The sequence below is a fragment of the Engystomops pustulosus genome, chromosome 3, assembly GCF_040894005.1.
Source record: "Engystomops pustulosus chromosome 3, aEngPut4.maternal, whole genome shotgun sequence".
Classification (NCBI taxonomy): domain Eukaryota; kingdom Metazoa; phylum Chordata; class Amphibia; order Anura; family Leptodactylidae; genus Engystomops; species Engystomops pustulosus.
Window position 1 is genome coordinate 32,565,490 of NC_092413.1, and position 19,594 is coordinate 32,585,083.

General features: G+C 43.5%; 1 protein-coding gene across 4 annotated transcripts; it reads right to left on the bottom strand.

Moving 5' to 3' along the window:
• Window positions 1-9,947: 9,947 nt before the first annotated feature.
• On the bottom strand, window positions 9,948-18,502 carry SNRPB2 (small nuclear ribonucleoprotein polypeptide B2). 4 transcript variants are annotated; one of them, XM_072140429.1, is made up of 7 exons: window positions 18,347-18,502; window positions 16,355-16,438; window positions 15,963-16,135; window positions 13,312-13,452; window positions 12,981-13,028; window positions 11,054-11,142; window positions 9,948-10,262 (listed from the first exon to the last, which is right to left on the bottom strand). In XM_072140429.1, exons 2-7 carry the CDS (start codon window positions 16,416-16,418, stop codon window positions 10,103-10,105), a joined length of 675 nt encoding a protein of 224 aa, XP_071996530.1. In that variant the 5' UTR covers window positions 16,419-16,438; window positions 18,347-18,502; the 3' UTR covers window positions 9,948-10,102. The 4 variants fall into 4 exon arrangements, with proteins under 4 accessions (XP_071996530.1, XP_071996533.1, XP_071996531.1 ...); XM_072140432.1 differs by having other exon boundaries at window positions 18,396-18,433; XM_072140430.1 differs by lacking the exon at window positions 18,347-18,502 and adding an exon at window positions 18,266-18,338.
• Window positions 18,503-19,594: the final 1,092 nt, after the last annotated feature.

The following is a 19,594-nucleotide window of genomic DNA, read 5'->3' on the forward strand; positions in this document are numbered from 1 at the left end:
GATCCAGTGATGCTACTTTCTGCATTACCATGGACTCTATTAAAGAACCCTGTAAGCAAGGAAACTAAAAGGAAATCTACCATCAAAATCCATCATGATAAACCAGGGACACTTACTCATAGATCCAGGAACAGTGACTGTGGTGATCTACTTATATTTGTTATCTGTAGCCTCCGTCATTCTAGAATCTACTAAATTATGCTAATGAGTCTGAAAGGCTGCTGGGAGCATTACCTATAGGGGCTTTACAAGAGCCCTTCCTCCATGCTGCAGATTAACAGGCTGTTACTGTGTGCAAGGAGAAATCCCCTCTCCCACCGTGTGCTGAAACTTCCTCTGCTGCAGTGAGATTACATCAGGCAGAGGGAGTGGGAAGTGCAAAGCACGAGGGTGGGGGAGACAGTGTAACAACCTGTGAAGCTGCAGCAAGGAGGGGCTCTAGTAACACCACCAGGAGCACTTCAAAGCTTTTTGATTGTGTATGGTGAGTTTAAAATATGGGCCAAATATAGTCCCAGGTCACCAGCTTATCTACTTTGCCTATTTTAGAACCCAAAAATTCAGCAAGTTTGTAAATTGAATTATTAAGTGGCAAGGGATCGATACAGTGCAACAGCCTGTGAATCTGTAACATGGAGTGGCTCTGGTAAAGTCCTTCAGGCTCATTAGCATAATTATAAAAGTTACGTTTTTAAGTAAGTAGACCATGGATAACCAATATAAAAGAAGATTAACAAATTCACAGTGCCTGGACCGATGAGTAAGTGGCCCTGGTTTATCATGATGAATTTTTGATGGTAGAATCTCTTTTACATTTATTACAAGTTGCTTTGGGGAGTTTGTTTTCATGGAGTACATCAATGTTTTCCTGCATAACCCCTTTAATAATTGGAGGACGCAGTAGACGCTAAAATATTGATAATGAATAGAGATGAGCGAGTATACTCGTCCGAGCTTGATGCTCGTTCGAGTATTAAGGTACTCGAAACGGCTCGTTGCTCGGACGAGTATTTCTCCTGCTCGAGATCGAGCATTTAATTAAAAAAACACAGTGAAGAACAATGAAGAATAGAATAAAAACAGTGAACACAGTGACCACAGGATCATTTAAGTGAAAAACACAGTGAAAAACACAGTGAAGAATAGATTACAGATGTTCGGCACATCTGCTTACTTGTCGGGAGATACGCGCGGAACGGTGCGAACAAAATAGTATGTGAAGAACAATATATATGTGTGTAGAACACATTGCAGAACACGGTGAGCAGGACAGAGACAACGAGGAGCAGCACAGAGACACAGGGGAGCAGCACAGAGACACCGGGGAGCAGCACGGAGACATGGGGCAGCGGCAGCACGAAGACATGGGGCAGCGGCAGCACGGAGACATGGGGCAGCGGCAGCATGGAGACATCAGGCAGCGGCACGAAGCGGCACGGAGACATCGGGGCACGGAGACATCGGGGCACGGAGACATCAGGGCACGGAGACATCAGGGCACGGAGACAGCGGGGCACGGAGACAGCGGGGCACGGAGACATCGGGGCACGGAGACATCGGGGCACGGAGACAGCGGGGCACGGAGACAGCGGGGCACGGAGACAGCGGGGCACGGAGACATCGGGGCACGGAGACATCGGGGCACGGAGACAGCGGGGCACGGAGACAGCGGGGAGCCGCACGGAGACATCGTTGCACGGAGACATCGGGGAGCGGCACGGAGCGGCACGGAGACATCGGGGAGCGGCACGGAGCGGCACGGAGACATCGGGGCACGGAGACATCGGGGCACGGAGACATCGGGGCACGGAGACAGCGGGGCACGGAGACATCGGGGCACGGAGACAGCGGGGCACGGAGACAGCGGGGCACGGAGACAGCGGGGCACGGAGACAGCGGGGCACGGAGACAGCGGGGCACGGAGACAGCGTATCTCCCGACAAGTAAGCAGATGTGCCGAACATCTGCAATCTATTCTTCACTGTGTTTTTCACTTAAATGATCCTATTCTTCACTGTTCTTCACATCTGCTAACTTGTCGGGAGATAATATACGCGCGGAACAGTGAAGAATAGATTGCAGATGTTTGCATACATCTGCTAACTTATCAGAAGACATTCTTTTTCAATTAATTAACACATTTTATTCCCGAACCATGGTCCCTTTGAAAAATGCTCGAGTCTCCCATTGACTTCAATGGGGCTCGTTATTCGAGACGAGCACTCGAGCATCTGGAAAAGTTCGTCTCGAATAACGAGCACTCGAGCATTTTAGTGCTCGCTCATCTCTAATAATGAAAGAACGCAAAAAAAGTTAACAAATCATAAAAATGATCTTAAATAAGTTGAATATTTTAGGTGGTAGTTTATTTTACTTTTTGAAAAATTGCTCATCCTCCGACACTGTAAAACTTTGATACTTCGGGAACAACTTCACAACAAGTTCACCTTGAACGAAATGCAATATCCAAAGTGTCGGCAAAGAACGAGTCCCTAGGAGCCAAACCTGGGGAATTGTTCACATAGTCTAGAAGAAAAATGCAGTCATAAATTAATAGAATGGAAGCGGGCGGCGAAATCCAGTCAAAACAATCTTCTATTTTAATATTAAACTCCATTTTTCAAAGTTTTGTGGAGAGGGCACAGCGGAGAGGCCTTGTGTGTCATCATCACAGGAGAGGGAAAACTCTGAGGTATTTGAGTAGCAGATAAACCTCCAAGGCTGTGATCATGCGCCTGTGACTGAGACATGGAAGAGCTGCTGCTTCTTGAAGGGCACAGACAGTGAAAAACTGCCTTTTTTTTTAATCTGTAATTTATTTACAGGGACTGAAGGAGAAATGAAAAATTCGGGATTGATGAGACGGGGAAGGCTGTGCTTGGCATGCTACAATGGTTCCCTCAAAAACAACATATGTTTAGATTTATACTTAATTATGGGAAATATTTTTCTGAAGTTTCGACATCCTGTAAATGATTTCACTGGAGAAATTAGCGCAATGACATGAAGGAATAAATTTCGAGAATATAGCGGCGTCTACTGTGGTTCTTCTACACATGAGCGACTGGTGTAAATTCTGACAGGTGTCCGGATGTGATTGAACAATGGCGCCAGCCGCGTTGCACATTTGAAAGGCAGAATTGTAGAACGTTTTAATAAGACGAAGAAAAAAATAGAACCTAAAGACACAGGATGCAGATTGTTAGTCTGGGTCTGTAGATGAGAAAGGGGAGACGACAATTATGAGGGTTCAAAACTTTTTCTTACAATCACTAAGTAACTTAATGGGAGAAATTTATTACGCCAGTTATCTTCTGACGTACAAGCGCTGGCATAAGAGCAATTCCTTGCTGCAGTTATTTGCTCCTTTACGACACCTTGTGAGGAGTGTCAAGGGGGCGTGACAGGTGGCAGAGTGGGCCGGCATTGCGACCATTCAGGATTGAATGGTCACAGATAATAATAGGGAAATTTTATGCCAGGTAGGGTCTGGCTAAGAATTGTACATAATAAGAAAAAAAACAATTCAGCTCACCCTAAAAAAAGCTGCAGGTCCTTGAAGGCCGTGCCAGATAGTCCAATAACATTTATATAGTTCTACAGATTAGTACGCCAGTGCAGCCACCTGCCGGACAAATCAGGAGGACAGAGATTGTAAGCTCTTGGAAGCAGGGTCCTCATTCCTATTATTTCATATGACAATGTTATTATTCACAGTGGGTACGGAAAGTATTCAGACCCCTTTAAATGTTTTACTCTTTTTTTTCCATTGCAGCCAATTGATAAGATCAAAAAAATTTTTTGTTTTTTTTTGCTCATTAATGTGCACTCTGCGCCCTATCTTAACAGAAAAAAACAGAGGGACTGAAATATCACATGGTCATAAGAATTCAGACCCTTTGCTGTGACACTCATATATATGCTGTCTGTTTCCTTCTGATCCTCCTTGGGATGGTTCTACTCCATCATTGGAGTCCATTTGTGTTTAATTAACATGGGAATCATGAGGCCTAAGAAACTGCCCAATGAGCTCACAGACAGAATTGTGGCAAGGCACAGATCTGGCCAAGGTTACAAAAGAATTTTGATAAATGACCCCCCAGTGAGTCTTCAGTATTTTCAAAGCTTCTGAGACACAAAATTAGTCTGTGTGTCATTCGGGAAAAAAAACGAACAAAAAAAACACAGAAGGTTGGCAAGTGATGTCAATAATTCCTCACGTCCCCTTGAAGGGTCACATGATTCTGTTACCTAGCAACTGGTTCACACAGATAGGACACGGATGACACCTGCTTGGCATCCGTATTTTTTTCACATTCCCATAGACTTTTATGGGAGGACAAAGCCACAAACCCGAGCTGGAATAAGAGTTTTTTTTCTCTCTGACTTTCAGCTCACACATGAGGTCATAGAAATACATGAGAAATGAATAGCATGTAACCCAAAACAATTGTGTGCACGACGGCTAAGAACTAGTTCATATTTAGTTGTTTTGTCAGTCATTGAAAGTCAAAATCTGAAGTAGTTGAACACTTAGAAGAGATGTAAATCTCCATTCTATCTGTACCTCTGTGTAATGTGCACATCTGATGCAAACAATTGATGAAATAAAGTGTGAACTGGCTCTTTAGGCTTATTCAATCTAGCGTGGACTGAGGAATATGGCGCAATGACTTGCGCCAAACTACTTGCGCCGGTCTTAGTCTTCATCCACACAAACATATGCATGTATGTCCTCATGTATTTCTATGTGCTCTTACTCACATGTCCTATTCCTGCGGCTCTACCCTCTCATAGAAGTTTATAGAAATGTGAAAAATATGGATGCGACAAAGGTGTCATCAGTTGCTAGGTAACACAATCATGTGACACCCCAAGGGGTAGGGATAAACCCCTGACAGTATTTGCCAACCTTGCGGGTCCACAAAAACACATTTGTGAACATACGGCTCAGCAACCATAGGAATTTATCTTAAAGGGGTTGTCCGAGAGTTGCAAAAAATAAGGAGCTGAGGAGAGCTTTTTTTTTAAAAATATAATAATAAAATACGGTAATAGAAGAAAATGACCCCCATCAAATGTGCCCCCCCTCCCCCATAATCCACTCCCCAGCCCCTTTCACCACAGCCAGGGGTCGGATTCTCGTATCTTGTGCGCTTGCAGACGACGTTATTCATAAGGGGGCCGGCCGACACACCCCCAGCACGCCCCTGTCAGCGAGGACCTGTAGGAGAAGCCGGCAGCATCACATATATTGCGTAATCGCTGCTGGCTCTCCGGAGCTGTGGGTAGGCAAGGGGTGTGTTGGCTGCCCCCCTTATGAATAATGCCGACTGCAAGCGCACAAGATACAAGAATCCAACCTCTTATTAAGTAAGAGGTGGGATCGGTTTAAATCAACTAACCACAAATACATTTTTTTTTAAATGGCTGGGGAGAAAGGGGCTGGGGAGGGGATTATATGGGGACACATTTGGTGGGGGTAACTTTCGGGGTGACAGGTCCTCTTTAAGCAACCTTTGGCCTACATCTGCTCTAGATTGGAGTTTATTTGCACAAAAACAATAGCAATTTTGTACAGCAATTGTGCAAAAATGACTGTAAAAATCGCAAATTATGAAGCAATTATGGTTAAAATTCACACAAAAAAAAGCAAACAAGAAATCCATAGTGTGGGGGCAGATAGAAAAGAAAAACTTTCACATGCATGTTGCCTCAGGACTCATGCACATGGCCATGTGCTGAAATTGGCCACAGACAGGGGACAGTTTGTGACCTCCATGGGAGCCAGGTGGTGGTGCCGGAATGTGGGCATTAATAGATCCTGCTATATGAATGGTGGCGCGGTTGCCCGGATCGGTACCAGTGTGGCGGCGTACAGCGACCTCACTGCACATAGGATTCAATGGCAGCTGTGAGCTCGCTGCAATATGCGCATCTAGCTCATGGCGGTGGTATACGGAACGTGCATGCAGAATAAGTGATAGACTTAGCAAGTATGGGAGAGGAGCAAAATAACTAATAACCAACTAAAAATGACTACATTCAAACTTAACTTTTTTTCTTAAAGAAATAAAACATTCCCAGCATGCAATGAAAGGGAACATTGGTGGAAAGCTCTTCCTTGCCCCGCACATTGTGACCACACTTGGTGTGCACTTTTTAAGACAAGTTTAACCAGTTGCAGAAAAATTGTGTTGGAAATTTGGTTTATAATCTAGATGTTTATCTGAGGCTGCAGACCTCCTGTGTGCACACAGCGGGGTATGAAGCGCCGACTGTTTCATAGCGTCCCATCACCGCATAAGGGGGCCAGGCAAGAGAAAGGTTGTAATTATTTTGTTGAGTACATATAAAGTCTTTATACCGTATGAGGAATACGATAACTCTATTCTGGTTGCTATTATTCAATTCTTGCTGCTATTTTGGTTATTTCTAGTATGCATATTTATGCAGTTAAAGGGAACATGTCAGCAGGTTTTCACCATTAAACCCAATGACCGGTTCCCATAAAACCCTCACAGTATCGGCCCAGCTCCCTCATTCTTCCCTCCCTCGGCAATGAGGGAGATGAGAGAGAAGTTGGCTGTGTGTGACTAGCTGAAGCAAATTCCTGTCAAAGGGGGGGGGGGGGGGAGAAGAAGTTGAGTAACACAGCAGAAGGAATTTATTAACGCACTTGCACCACAATTTTGGTGGTTTTGTGCCATAAAACGGTCTAAAATGCCTCGCACCACATTTATCAAGACTTTTAAACTTTTCTTGGCACTTTTCCAGTTTGCCCGACTAAGCAGTCCATTCGCAGAAAATTCTGGCCTATAGTTTAGACCATGTAAAAGTAGGCCTAAAGTAGGAACTGACCGTCTTATGCTGAACCAGAATTCATCATTACAGTGATAAATCTGGCACAGCAAAAGACAAGAGTTTTCAGACAGAACAGAATCGGAGAACATATTGTTAAAGGGGTTGGCCACTATACCTCATGTATTTTGCAATGTGTGTGTGGGGACAGCATATGAGGTAATTTACCAATATATATCTATTAATAGTTCTGCTCCGCTTTCTTAATATGTAAAGTGAAGCCTCCTGTCTTTTACCTCATCAGCCAGAGATTCCTGACCATAAAATGGCCGCAAATAGAGGGTCATGTGATCTCTATCTGGCGATTGTTCATGGGCAGATAGAGATCACATGATCCTCCATCTGCGGCCATTTTATGGTCAGTAATGTTTGGCTGATGAGGTAAAAGACAGGAGGCTTCACTTTACATATCAAGAAAGCGGAGCAGAACTAAGCGGAGCACACACACACACACACACTTAGGCTACATGCACACTACAGTGTGCCCGCCGCACCGTAGCACGGCGGGCACACGGCAGCGCGGGGAAAGGAGGAGGAGGAGGTGAGCGCAGCTCACCCCCTGCCCCTCTCCATAGCGATATATGGCCGTGGCGCCGTAATACGGGAAAAGATAGGACATGTCCTATCTTGTCCCGGGCTACGGAGCGGTACGGTGCCGCACCGTACCGCTCCCGTAGGGTGCCGTGAGCCCATAGAAGTGTATGGGGGACGTATATCGGCCGCATATACGTCGGCCGTATATATGTCCCCCATACTGTATTGTGAATGTAGCCTTACACACACATTACAAAATACATGCGGTAAAGTGGCCAACCCCTTTAAATCCCCCCCTCCCCCAGTAACTAGGGTGAATAGAAAACACACTTATAACTAGGGGAGTCTTCTGTAGATTTTCATATGAATAACCTGTCATTTGGTTCTTAAAGATTTTTCTACATTGGCAAAACAAGCAAAAATTATATTTTGAAAATATTTTGGTCTTTTCTTAAAATGGAGCTGTGTGAGGCCTTATTTTTTGCAGGATACTTAATTTTCATGACATTCCACTTTTTAATCACTTTTACCCCTCCTGTTTTTTTTTGACGCATGGCACAAGAACAAATCCATTTCAATGGACCACGGACGTGATGGGATTTTTTTTTACACAAAAAGTAAAGCATGTACTTATCCTGCCGGTCTTAATGGATTGAGCCTCCTCATAGAAGTCTATGGGAACACTGACGTTATATAGATGCAACCCAGGTCATCCACATGCGAGCAGTATTTGTGGATTACTCGCTAGGTAACAAGATCATGTGACCGTTCAAGAGGTTGCCACAATCTGAGCACTCAATTTCCCAACCTTCTGAATTTTTATTATTTATTATCCACAAAATCAGACGACTTCAGAAAATGGTAACAGCCAGTTCATAAAAAAGACGGCCCACAGATCTGATTGCAGCCCGAGAACAGCGCGCATTCACATGTAGGCAACCTTAAACTGAAGGGCTAAAAAATTTCTTTGCATTTTTTTTTTTCCACTGGTAATGTATTAAAATTGGTTTTTAAAGATTGTTGTATTTAATATGATACTAAAGCATTATAGATCCCCAGATATTGCAGTCTGGAGTGACACTACCCCTGCAGCCTCGAAAAATGCCTCATCTGGGGCAAAAAGGTTTTCAGCTAATTTGTAGGAGATTTCTTTAGGTTAATGGGCAAGATTTCACATAAAAAAGGAATTTTAGAAAGAATATTTCATATCCTACCTTAAGGGGCTAGTAGTTTAATGGCGTAACAATCTGGTTACAGACAACCTTTAAGAACTGTGCAAAAAAAAAAAAAATTTTTTTTTACATACCAGTATTATAAAAATATTTGGCATCAACTCAGACAGACCCACAGCTGCAAACGAATTCATTCGGTCCGTGGTAACGGAATAGTAGCATTGGCACTGCAGTACGGCCTGCAGACAGGGAGTCCTTGCACAATATTTTTCAATGATGCAAGGACTCCCATTTACTGCACCGGGTTTTCACTGACGAAACATGTACATGTGCAGGAAGGGCATTAAAGCTATAGGATACCTGTATAATACAATGGTGCCTGGATCGATATGTAAATGCCCCTGGTTACCACAATGGATTTTGATGCAAGACTTCCTTTAACAGCTTGAAGGGGCTGGCCACTTTGGTGGGGTTGGGATTAGCAACATTTTTGTAACTTACCTTTATGAGGAATTCTCCTGAGTTGTTCCAGTTCTTTCTACCTTTGGTGTCTGTCCACAGACTGGAGGAACATGTGACTTTCCTCCTGTCCAGTGCACGCTCCCGCGACGTAGCCTGTGTTGTGCTGCAAGCAGAGGCACGGCTCTGAAGCGCAGCGTATGCGCGGAGCTACATCACTAAAAAGATGACGCGCGGCCCATCCCAACTACCACTGAGCCATGCAAAAAGCCGGGGAACGTGACGGGGACAGGAAGAAAAAAAAAACGGGTAAGTAATATCACCTGGTACTGCCGATTAACGGGGGGGTTGTTACCAATTTTAAGAACAAATGCCCAGATTTATTTTTATTGCTAAGCCAAGATTGCCAACCCCTTTAATTGTTATGGGTCACAATCCTTGTCTTATGCAAATACCTATGGGGTGGGGGAGCTTGGGATAAGGTATATTATAAAAGTATGTGCAAAAACGAAATATTTATTTCAGCAGAAAAAAAAAAAAAAAAATTCAAAAGATTTGTACCAAACAGTCTCTAAATGTTGTATATACATCCTACACAAAACTGTGCATCTTACAGAATGCCATACATTGGTTATCTTTTAACCTTTGACTTCAAGGAACACTCTAGTCACATGATTCAGTGAATTCTACCTTGTGCAGGGCCTGAAGGGAGGAGCAGGACTCCAGGTTCCAGAAAGGTTCTAAGAATACAATAAGAATCCCGTTCCTCCCTTCAGGCCCTGCACCCAGGAATCAGTTCTGAAGCAAGACAGCATACAGTGTCTCAGAATTTAGAAAAACAGGTAGATCACTTGTGTCACCCCAACATCTCGGGGTGACACCCCCCACCCTCACTCCTGAGGTGTCACACTATTACACAAATAGTAAAAGAAACATTTATTTGTACAAAATTAGAATCTGTTCGGGTGGCAAACATCTCTTCTCCGATATTTTGAGGTTCAAACAGGTAACTGTACATTCTCGTAGAGGTGAACATAAAAAAAAGTTATAAATAAGTCCGGCAAAGTCAATAGTTTTCACTTCTTGGCATATGTGATCTTCATAGCATGAGACGGTGTAATCTTAAATCCTTGGAGTGCGTCTCGCGCCGACCCGGCCTGGTTCTCGTTCTCAAACTCTACAAAGGAGATATCGTGCCTTCCAGGGACCAGACGCACTTCTTTGAAGCCAGGAAACCTGGGGAAAACATAAAAAGGAAATGACTCGGAATACGGAAGAAGCGCATGCTTTCCCCAAGAGTTACACAATGTGGAATCAATACATTTTGTTTATCACAGAACACAAAGCAGAAAAATAAGGCAAAAAGTAGATTAGATTACATAGCGGGGGTAAAACATGGGATAAAATCCAATTATTTCCTGCTGTAAAGTCAGGACGAAATAATTTAACCCCTTACCGACATGCGTCGGATCCCGGTGTATGGAGAGGGCTCGCGGACCGAGCCCTCTCCATAGCCGGTAAGTCTTTGCTGCATATTACAGCAAAGACTTACAGGTAACACCCGAGATCTGTGCTAGCACCCATGGTGCCACGATCTTGCCGTGGATCGTCGCTCCCCGTGACGTCTCTGGCGTTCTTGCCGTTTAAGGAATACCAAACACTATTGTTGCTGTGCAATGGATCCCCAACAATCTTAAGTGGATTCCCTAGTCTAAAGATTGGTATGAAGGGAAGATACTTAATTCCTGGACAGCACATTTCTTATGCTAGGATATCACTTTCTAGCTATTCCCCACTTCCAAGTAATTTCTGCTTCCATCATAACAATGAGGCCTTTAATCTTGCTGGTTACCAAGTCTTAACGCTATAAATCATCAATAGATCTTTGTGACATTGAACAGGAGACAATTAGGAATTGCTACCATGTACGAGAGCAATGTCTGCCATACGCCGCCTACCATGCAGCAGCGACTTACACATTTGTTATACAACTCAATCCTGACAGATTACAGATCCGTAATACTCACTGATTAAACAACATGGACAGCATCATCTCATTGGTCTCCTCAGGGAGGTTGTTCAAGAAAAGGATGTAATTTGGTGGGTTATCAAGCACCTGGGTGAAAGTGAGGAAATGACGTAATAAATATGACAAGTATGATCATGTACATAATAATACACAAGAGTGAGAGCCAAATAGCAGACATCAAATAATGCTACTAACTTTACAGGGGATAACCCCCAGCCACTATGAAGATTGGGGATCCCTTTCACACTAATTGAATGAAGAAGCTGGTCAGACATGTGTCCTGCTTCCATACTGTAAGAGCTAACATTCCCATAGTATTGAATGGAGCAGCAAGACACATGCCAAGTTGTCACGATCAATGCAGGATCCATAAGGCAGACCCCCACCCATCAGATTGTTATGGCCTACCATGTGGACAGGGGAGAATTATATATAGTAAAACCACTTTAAGCAGGAGTAGGGGTGAAGGAGCTACAGTTCTGGAGACAAAAACTTTTCTACTGGAGAAATCTATACATCTTTGTGACATTTATGGCCCAACCTGTGGACAAGGAGTTTCCCCAGGAATACAAGTTAGTTCCTATCCACAGATCACGAAAATGAGGGGTCCCAGTTACCTCAGTCGGACCCCTCCTCGCTCTACGAGACTTATGGAGCAGACGGCCGCACATGATAGTTCTACTCCATTCATCTCTATGGAGCTGATGGAGATTGCTGAGCACGGCGCTGGGCAATTTCCGTCGGCTCCATTGAGATAAGTGGAGCAGAGCGGTCATGTGCGGCCGTCTGCTCCATAACTCTCATAGAGAGACGAGGGCACCGACTGAGGTAACTGGGACCCCATCGGACCCCTCGTTTTCGTGATCTGCGGGGGTTTCATCACCGAGACCCCCAACGATCAGCAAATTGGGCCCTATCCTGTGGATAGGGCCCAACTTGTATTTGTGGGATAAACCGCTTTAAAGGAAATCTACCATCAAAATCCATCATAATAAACCAGGGACATTACTCATAGATCCAGGCACCATGACTGGTAATCTTCTTAGATTTGTTATCCACAGTGCCTCAGTGCGCTGGCTTCACAGTCTATTAGGCCTCATACACACGATTGAATGAAAACAAGACATAAAACAAAATATAGAGCTTTTCCTATTTTCTCATGCATTTCCGTTCCATATGCCTCATAGGAGTCTATGGGAATGTATAAAATATAGGTTGCATGCGGCTGTGCACCGTAGGCTGCCGCATATTCGTGCAGTATCCAGGGAGATCAGAACTAGTCGGAGGTGCATTCCGTCAGTCAGCCATCCAACATACCATATTTTATACGGATACAGTGACATACGGATGAAAAAAGTCACGTATATCAGATTCATACAGCATGGAAATACAGGACTGGAGAAATCACACATCCCTTCTCCCTCAGCCCAATCAGAGCTCAGCTTTGATTTAAAAAAAAACGCCTGCGGGAAAATGAAAGCCGAGTTCTGATTGGTTGTCCTGGGCAACTAGAACAGTTCTGTTCTAAGAGACTTATGATAAATCTCCCCCAGTGTAATCACACTGCGGGAGAGGAAGATTCAGCACACAGTAGGAGCAGACAGTCCTCCTTGCACACTGTAACAAAACTGAAGCTACAGCACGGAGGGGTCCTGTCAAGACGAAAATTTTGATTTTGGAAGGAAGAAGGCCATGGATAACATAATATTACCACAGTCAGAGGGGCCTCAGTGTCCCTAGTTTTACATGCTTGATTATGATGGTAGATTTCCTTTCAATAAAAGTCCCTCTTATAAATTAATATGAATTATCTAAAAGTTTTTCCGGTTGGTAAAATTCAGGGGAGATTTATCAAGGTTTGTACTGGAGCACCAGTATCACCCCTGATGCCACATATATTATATATGTTATATGGATCATCTTACCAGCTGGTTCTGTGCCGCTCCAGGTGCTGCACTGTCCATATCTGCAGCCTAAAGAAAATTTAGGAATTATTAAAACATTTTTTTTTTCCGGGGGGGGGGGGCAGTTTTCATCTGCATTAATTGGGTAATTAGAGTAAAACTTTGTAAACATAATAATATATGCATAATAATAGTCAGTGCTTGGAAATCAGGGAAAAAGTTTCCATTTAGGTCAATAAGAGGTACAGGAAATGAATAGATCAGACACAAGAAAGAGCCCTGTGATAACCCCGTTATTAACCCCCTCTGAGACTATTCCCAGTCTGCCAGGCAAAAGGGTCCGGCCACTTACCAGCAACGACTTCTTATTAGCAGCGTTTGCCGCTTGCTCTTGAGCTTTGTTCTTTTTCTTGTCTTTCTTCTTCTCCTTATCTCCAAAAGTTCCGCGCATCTTGGAGATCACGTCAGAATCCGTCTTTGCGTATTGAATACGCTGCAATAGGAAGTGTCAAACAAGGTAACTAAGGGTCCCCAAAGTTTTTATTATTTGTTTTACCATATATGGTTCACATATCTGTAAGTAATGACCTATTACCTACTAGAATTTTACTAGGGAAGGGCTTTTCAGGTTGGTAAACTTTACGCTATGGGGTTTTCAAGGCTAATACTATTAGTGACCTACTTGAAGGAAAGGTCATTGATAGGCGATAGGAAAGAGACCAGCATCTGACCCACTGACCCTGCACTGCATAGTATGAAGCTACAGTAAGTCAGCCCGTCATCAGAAACCTGCTATAAATACGAATAACAAGCCAAGGTACCGTTTACACAGACATACAGGGTGTAATAAAGAAGTCAGGATGATGGAATAACTTGCGAAATACGCATTGGATGGAAAAGATAAAAATATACGTGTCAAATACTTTTCAAAAGTCTATCTGATGATACCACACTCAACCTCCTACCCCCACCCCAAGTGATTTTCATTGACAAATGGCGCTGTAGTCACAAAAATCAAAATAGCTAAAATAAAAATGTTTAAAAATGGGACTCGCTCTCAAAAAAAAAAATAATACACATCTGACAAGTAGTTCTTAAAAAGCTATCCAATACTGTAGTTGAGGTTATCTGAGAGCGTTAAAAAAAAAAAAAAAAAAAAAATTGATGGTCAGGAGGAGGGCTAGTTAAAAAAAAAAAATAAAGATTTACTTACCTCTGTGGTCCCCACCCCATCCTGTGCTGCCATTTTTCCCTTTTGTCCCCTATGTAAACAAACGGGCAAGGAGACCAAACTGCTTTCAGCTTGCTGCCACCCATTCCCAGCGCTGCATTATGCGGGACAGGTGAGTGTGGCCATCCAGGAGCTGAACGCAGTGCGGTTTCAGTGTCCGTTTGAGTTCGCTCTCATAGTAATTTAGCATTAAATCCATTAAGTTTCCCACAAATATATCCCCTGAACACTGCGCAGTGCACATACAGGATGTATATGGTGACAGCCTGGCAGCTCCCATCACATGGAGGAGCAGGGAACGTGTAATAAGTGGGAGAAACCATAAGTAAACCAGTTACATGCAGTCTATAGCCTGTGCTGTGTGAGCACTAAGAGTTAATAGCTTATCTGCAAAGAGGTGATACTGCCCATGATAAGGTGGGGGAAGTGAGAAGCATAAGGAGAGGAAAGAGACAGAAAGTTCTGTAGAATCACAGACTTGGATATAGAGGGACTGATAGGGATCAGGGAGATCTTATAGCTCACTATTCTGTGTCGGAGACATCTGTATCCACTGTTCTGTACATTCATTGTCACATGACTTCCTCCCCTGTGAGCAGGGAGCAGCAGCTTTTCCCCTTCCATGAAACCGTCAGAGAAACAAAGTGTAAACAAGCACAGACTCATAGGGCCCTTCAACAGAGGGAGAAGCAGCAGCCATTACAGCACTGAGGTAATCTGAGGGGAATATCAAGGAAACTTATGCATATAGGTAACAAAGATAATAGGCAAAGTTGTTTTACATCAAGAGCTATTGATTTGTGGGGAAAAAAAAACCTTTACAGTTATACTCCTTAAAGTACATCTACCAACAGTTCACTGATGGTAGATATGTCCTACTAGGAAGTTCCTGAGAAAATGTTTTTCAGGAGTTCTTTTATTATGGCTTTATACGCAGAGATTGCGGCAATATATTTATAAAAAATTATGAGAATTTAGGTCACTGAAGCTCCTCGGAGTGCCTTGTATTTTAATTCATCCAGTCCCCCCTGCTGCGCAAGCAGTAGCAACCCCCCACCCCTTCCCACAATGCATAGAGCAGCTGACAGGTGGGACTGTTAGCACAACTAGGGGAGTAAATAAATTAAATTAAAATATGAGGCGATGTAGCTACATTCTTGTTGCCTACAAAGGTCTCAAATATTGAATGCTCTGCATTAAGTGCTCGAATTTAAAAACATTAAATAGCTTTTGGAAAATTAGATCATACATCTACTTTCAGATTTTTGGATCAGATTTATCGAAATATTTTTGCACACATTGTCACCAAAATTGAAAAAGAATGAGGTCAAAACAAAATAAAATTTTCTGGGGAATCTAAATCTACAATAAAAAAAAAAAAAAATTAAGAATTCAGAGGGTGGTGGAAGGGGTCAGAGATTGGCATCATTAAATAGATTTTGAAAAATATTTGACATCTACATTTCTAGTTCTGCAATCCAATGTCCACCATCCCGAACTTTTTGTTACACCCTGTATATAGTCCTAAAATAAAGACCATATGATGGCCGTGCCCGAGACCTAAATGCCCAGTTTCATGGTTATACAATGTTAGGAGTCTCTGCCTCCCCGCAGGGCTACTACCCAATTACAGAAGGGATCTTTGGTCCTGCAGAGAATCCCAGCATCATAGTAGCTTCATCCCAGTGAAGTCTTGCCATACACTCCATACTATATGTGGAAATGGAGCTTTAGTGAATGACCTTACGGTAGGACAGGGTCACGCTACCTACCATTGGCTTATCATAAAAAGGAAAGCCTTGTAACTGCCGCAAAGCATTGGTGGCCGACGCAAGTTCCTTGAAAATGACGAAGGCTTGTCCTCTCATCTTCGAGGTCTTCAGAGCCACAATATCCATGACGTGGCCAAACTGTGAGAAGAGGGCGTACAGGGATCGCTTTAGTTCTGTGGGGACAAAGAAAGGAAATTAATTATTATGGATGTGAATGGCAAAGCAGTCAACAAGACACAAGAGGGACACATGTGCTCTCAGATGGTTCTGCATTTTGATGAATTCTGATCGGCTCAAGAGAAAAATGCCATTAAATAGAGATCTATATATATCTCGAACGTGGCCATGAGATAAGTGGATGCGCTGTTCTTACTGCGATGTACAAGTCTTACCTTCCTTCTTTACTTTGTCATTCAGGTTGTTGATGTAGACCGTGTGATTTGGCCGAATATCCATTGTGCTAATGGTCTGGAAAACTGGAAAGAAACAGATTAATGAGCAAAAAGTAAAATACCTGGAGAATAACAAAAAAAAAAAAGACTAAATCTGCTTTAAATCTTTTCAAGGAAATCGGTTCATTCATTTAGATTTCATTCATATTCCTGGGATCTATCAGATAGAGGAGGCGACGTTACCTAAATGCTGCATGTCCACATGGTGGGGGAAGCAGGAGAGTGTTTTCAAACACAATTCACTCAAAACACATCATACACCAAAAACATGTAATGCTAGAGATCAGGAGAGCTCTCAGTAGGTGGGTAGTTGTGTCTACCTATCCATGAATCTGTAGTAATACACAGCACCTCGCTGTACAATAAGTCTCTCACTGGGTTACATCGGTATGAGATGACAGCCCTTTCCTCTAGGGAACACGTTAAGCCCCATAATTAGAGTTATTCTGCCTGCTGCCACCGTGGCTTGGTATACACTGTATACAGGGACCAATGAATGGGTATTTCCAGGCTCCTTAAAGGGCATCCTCCAGGAATATTCCTGAACACCAGGGCTTAAAGAGGTTGTCCCAAGGTTCATAATGATCCCCCATCCCAATGATACAGGATAAGAAGCGGATCAGTGGGGGTCGGCCTGCCGTGCTCTCACAGATCACAAGAATGGGAACCGAGAAGTGTGGAAAATGGGGGCCCTGTTCTCACTAATGCGTGGAACAGCAAGTCTCCCGCGTGGCACAGCACCACCCAGTTCCGGCACTATCATTCACTGTCAATGTTGAATACTCCCATATTATTAAACGGAGCAGCAGGACAATTAAGAAGACCCCCCTAACTCAAAGTGGTCCTGTCAGGGTGATTTGGGACACTAAACCACCAATTGGTCCTTGTGGACCGGAGGTTTATTATCGCAAATCGCCTTAAGTCCCTCAGTGGGCGCCACCATAAAAGATGAATCCGATGAGGTGCATTAGACCCATCGGCGCAGCTCTTCAATGGAGGCAGTGCTGTACAACCCCAGCTTCACTGCACAAGCGCAGTAACTACAGCACAACAATGCAGGCGTGTAGTGCTCCGTCTTCTCCGTGCAGAGAGCACTGGAACAAGGTAAGTATAACAGTTTTTTAAATTTTAATAGCAGCACATAGAGACCTGCTAGAGGGCGTTATCGGACACTAAACCACCAGTCACTCTTTAAACAGTTAATACAATCCTTGCAAGAGGTTTTCTAGAAATCCTAGAAATGACCTGGGGTCCAGGTTAGGTCTTTTGCACCTTGGACCCAGTGGCGGCTGCTGGTGGGGGAGGGGGGGGGTCGATTGGGTCACAGGACCTACTTTTGGCCATTCAGTAGACTCAAAAGTGACCTCTCTGGGCTCCACTGTGGTCCTGTGACCTGCTGTATGTACTGGAGACCTCGGATATGCTTGAACCTACTAATTATGTTACCTGATCCTGAAACATCTTTAGATCACCAATGGGGGTGCAGCACCCATCACCCCATGATCATCAGGGTGCTGCTGAACTATGATAGGAGCTCTATCCCCAGTCACACACAGATCTTATAGAAGGAAACACATTCTCAGTACGTGTAAGGGTCTCATAGCTGATAACTGCAGATCAGGATCGCGGGAAAGCTGGGTGGTGAAGCTAGGAGTGCAGATATATGAAGTAATAACCTGAAGCGGGAGCACTGGAGCAGATCGAGAAGAAAACTCATATACACATAAGTAATGTAGCAGCAGCAGGGCCTCAGCCTCCCTATAACTGCTGCTGCTCCACATGTTCCCACCCTATAAACAAAGCACAGGACACACCAGCAGCGCCAAGCGTTCCCGCACACACAGATCGCACCGATTTATCGAAACCGCCAAGTCTATGGACGATCCCCGTATCCCGCCATTCATCCGAGAACACACACTCTCCATTCCTTACCTTGCGAACACCGCCTCCTGCTTTACGGCAACGTGCTGACGTCACTAACCTTTTTCCTGTCGGCCTGATGCTTTACGTTCGTCATGTGATATGTGACGTAGAACTGGCGGCACACGTGATGAATGCGACGGTAGCCATCTTTTAGGTGGGAAATGAACACTTCTGCTTCTCTGGGCATGCTGGGAATTGTAGTTTTCCAAGAGCTGTACAATGGGGGTGCTTAGGAAATCGTTTAGGTCTGCAGACACTTTTGCTTATTTAATAAAATGTGCCAGTTTTTTCCATTTTAAAGTAACAGTCCGAAGTAACGAAACTGAGAACTAGTTTAAAGGGGTACTCCAGACTTTTGTTTTTTAACCACTTAACGCTGCAGCCCTTTTTTGTTTTTGCGTTTTCATTTTTCACGCCCCACCTTCAAAAATCTATAACTTTTTTTATTTTTCCATGTACAGAACTGTTTGATGGCTTATTTTCTGCATAACAAATTACACTTCAAAATGTTGGTATTTATTATTCCATGCCATGTACACAGGGGTGTACCAAGCCTGTCTGCTGCCTGAGGCGAGCCATAGAGAGACGCCCCCCCCCCGCCAATATATGTGATATATCAGGGAGTGTCAGGACCAGATCCATCATATTGGTTTGGTGTAAAAATAAAGCAATCCAAAATGCATACAGCGGGTATAAAATGCATATAGCGTACCGCCATGTAGTATAAAATGCATACCGCGTACCGCCATATAGTATAAAATGCATACAGCATACCGCCATGTGGTATAAAATGCATACAGCTTATCACCATGTGGTATAAAATGCATACAGCTTATCACCATGTGGTATAAAATGCATACAGCGTACCGTCATGTAGTATAAAATACATACAGCATATCGCCATGTAGTATAAAATGCATCCAGAGTACAGCCATGTAGTATAAAATGCATCCAGCGTACAGCCATGTAGTATAAAATGCATACAGCGTACTGCCATGTAGTATAAAATGCATACAGCGTACAGCCATGTAGTATAAAATGCATACAGCGTACTGCCATGTAGTATAAAATGCATACAGCGTATCACCATGTAGTATAAAATGCATACAGCCTCACCCCATGTGGTATAAAATGCATACAGCTTATCACCATGTGGTATAAAATGCATACAGCGTATCGCCATGTACTATAAAATGCATACAGCGTACCATCATGTACTATAAAATACATACAGCATACCGCCATGTAGTATAAAAT

What these genes read in the sequence shown, in the direction of transcription:
- SNRPB2 (XM_072140429.1), bottom strand. Translation starts at nt 16,418, where the DNA reads ATGGATATTCGGCCAAATCACACGGTCTACATCAACAACCTGAATGAC. An exon ending in CTTTTTATGATAAGCCAATG is followed by an intron (nt 13,453 to 15,962) that starts GTAGGTAGCGTG and finishes TTCCTATTGCAG; the next exon opens with CGTATTCAATACGCAAAGAC. An exon ending in CTAATAAGAAGTCGTTGCTG is followed by an intron (nt 13,029 to 13,311) that starts GTAAGTGGCCGG and finishes AATTTTCTTTAG; the next exon opens with GCTGCAGATATGGACAGTGC.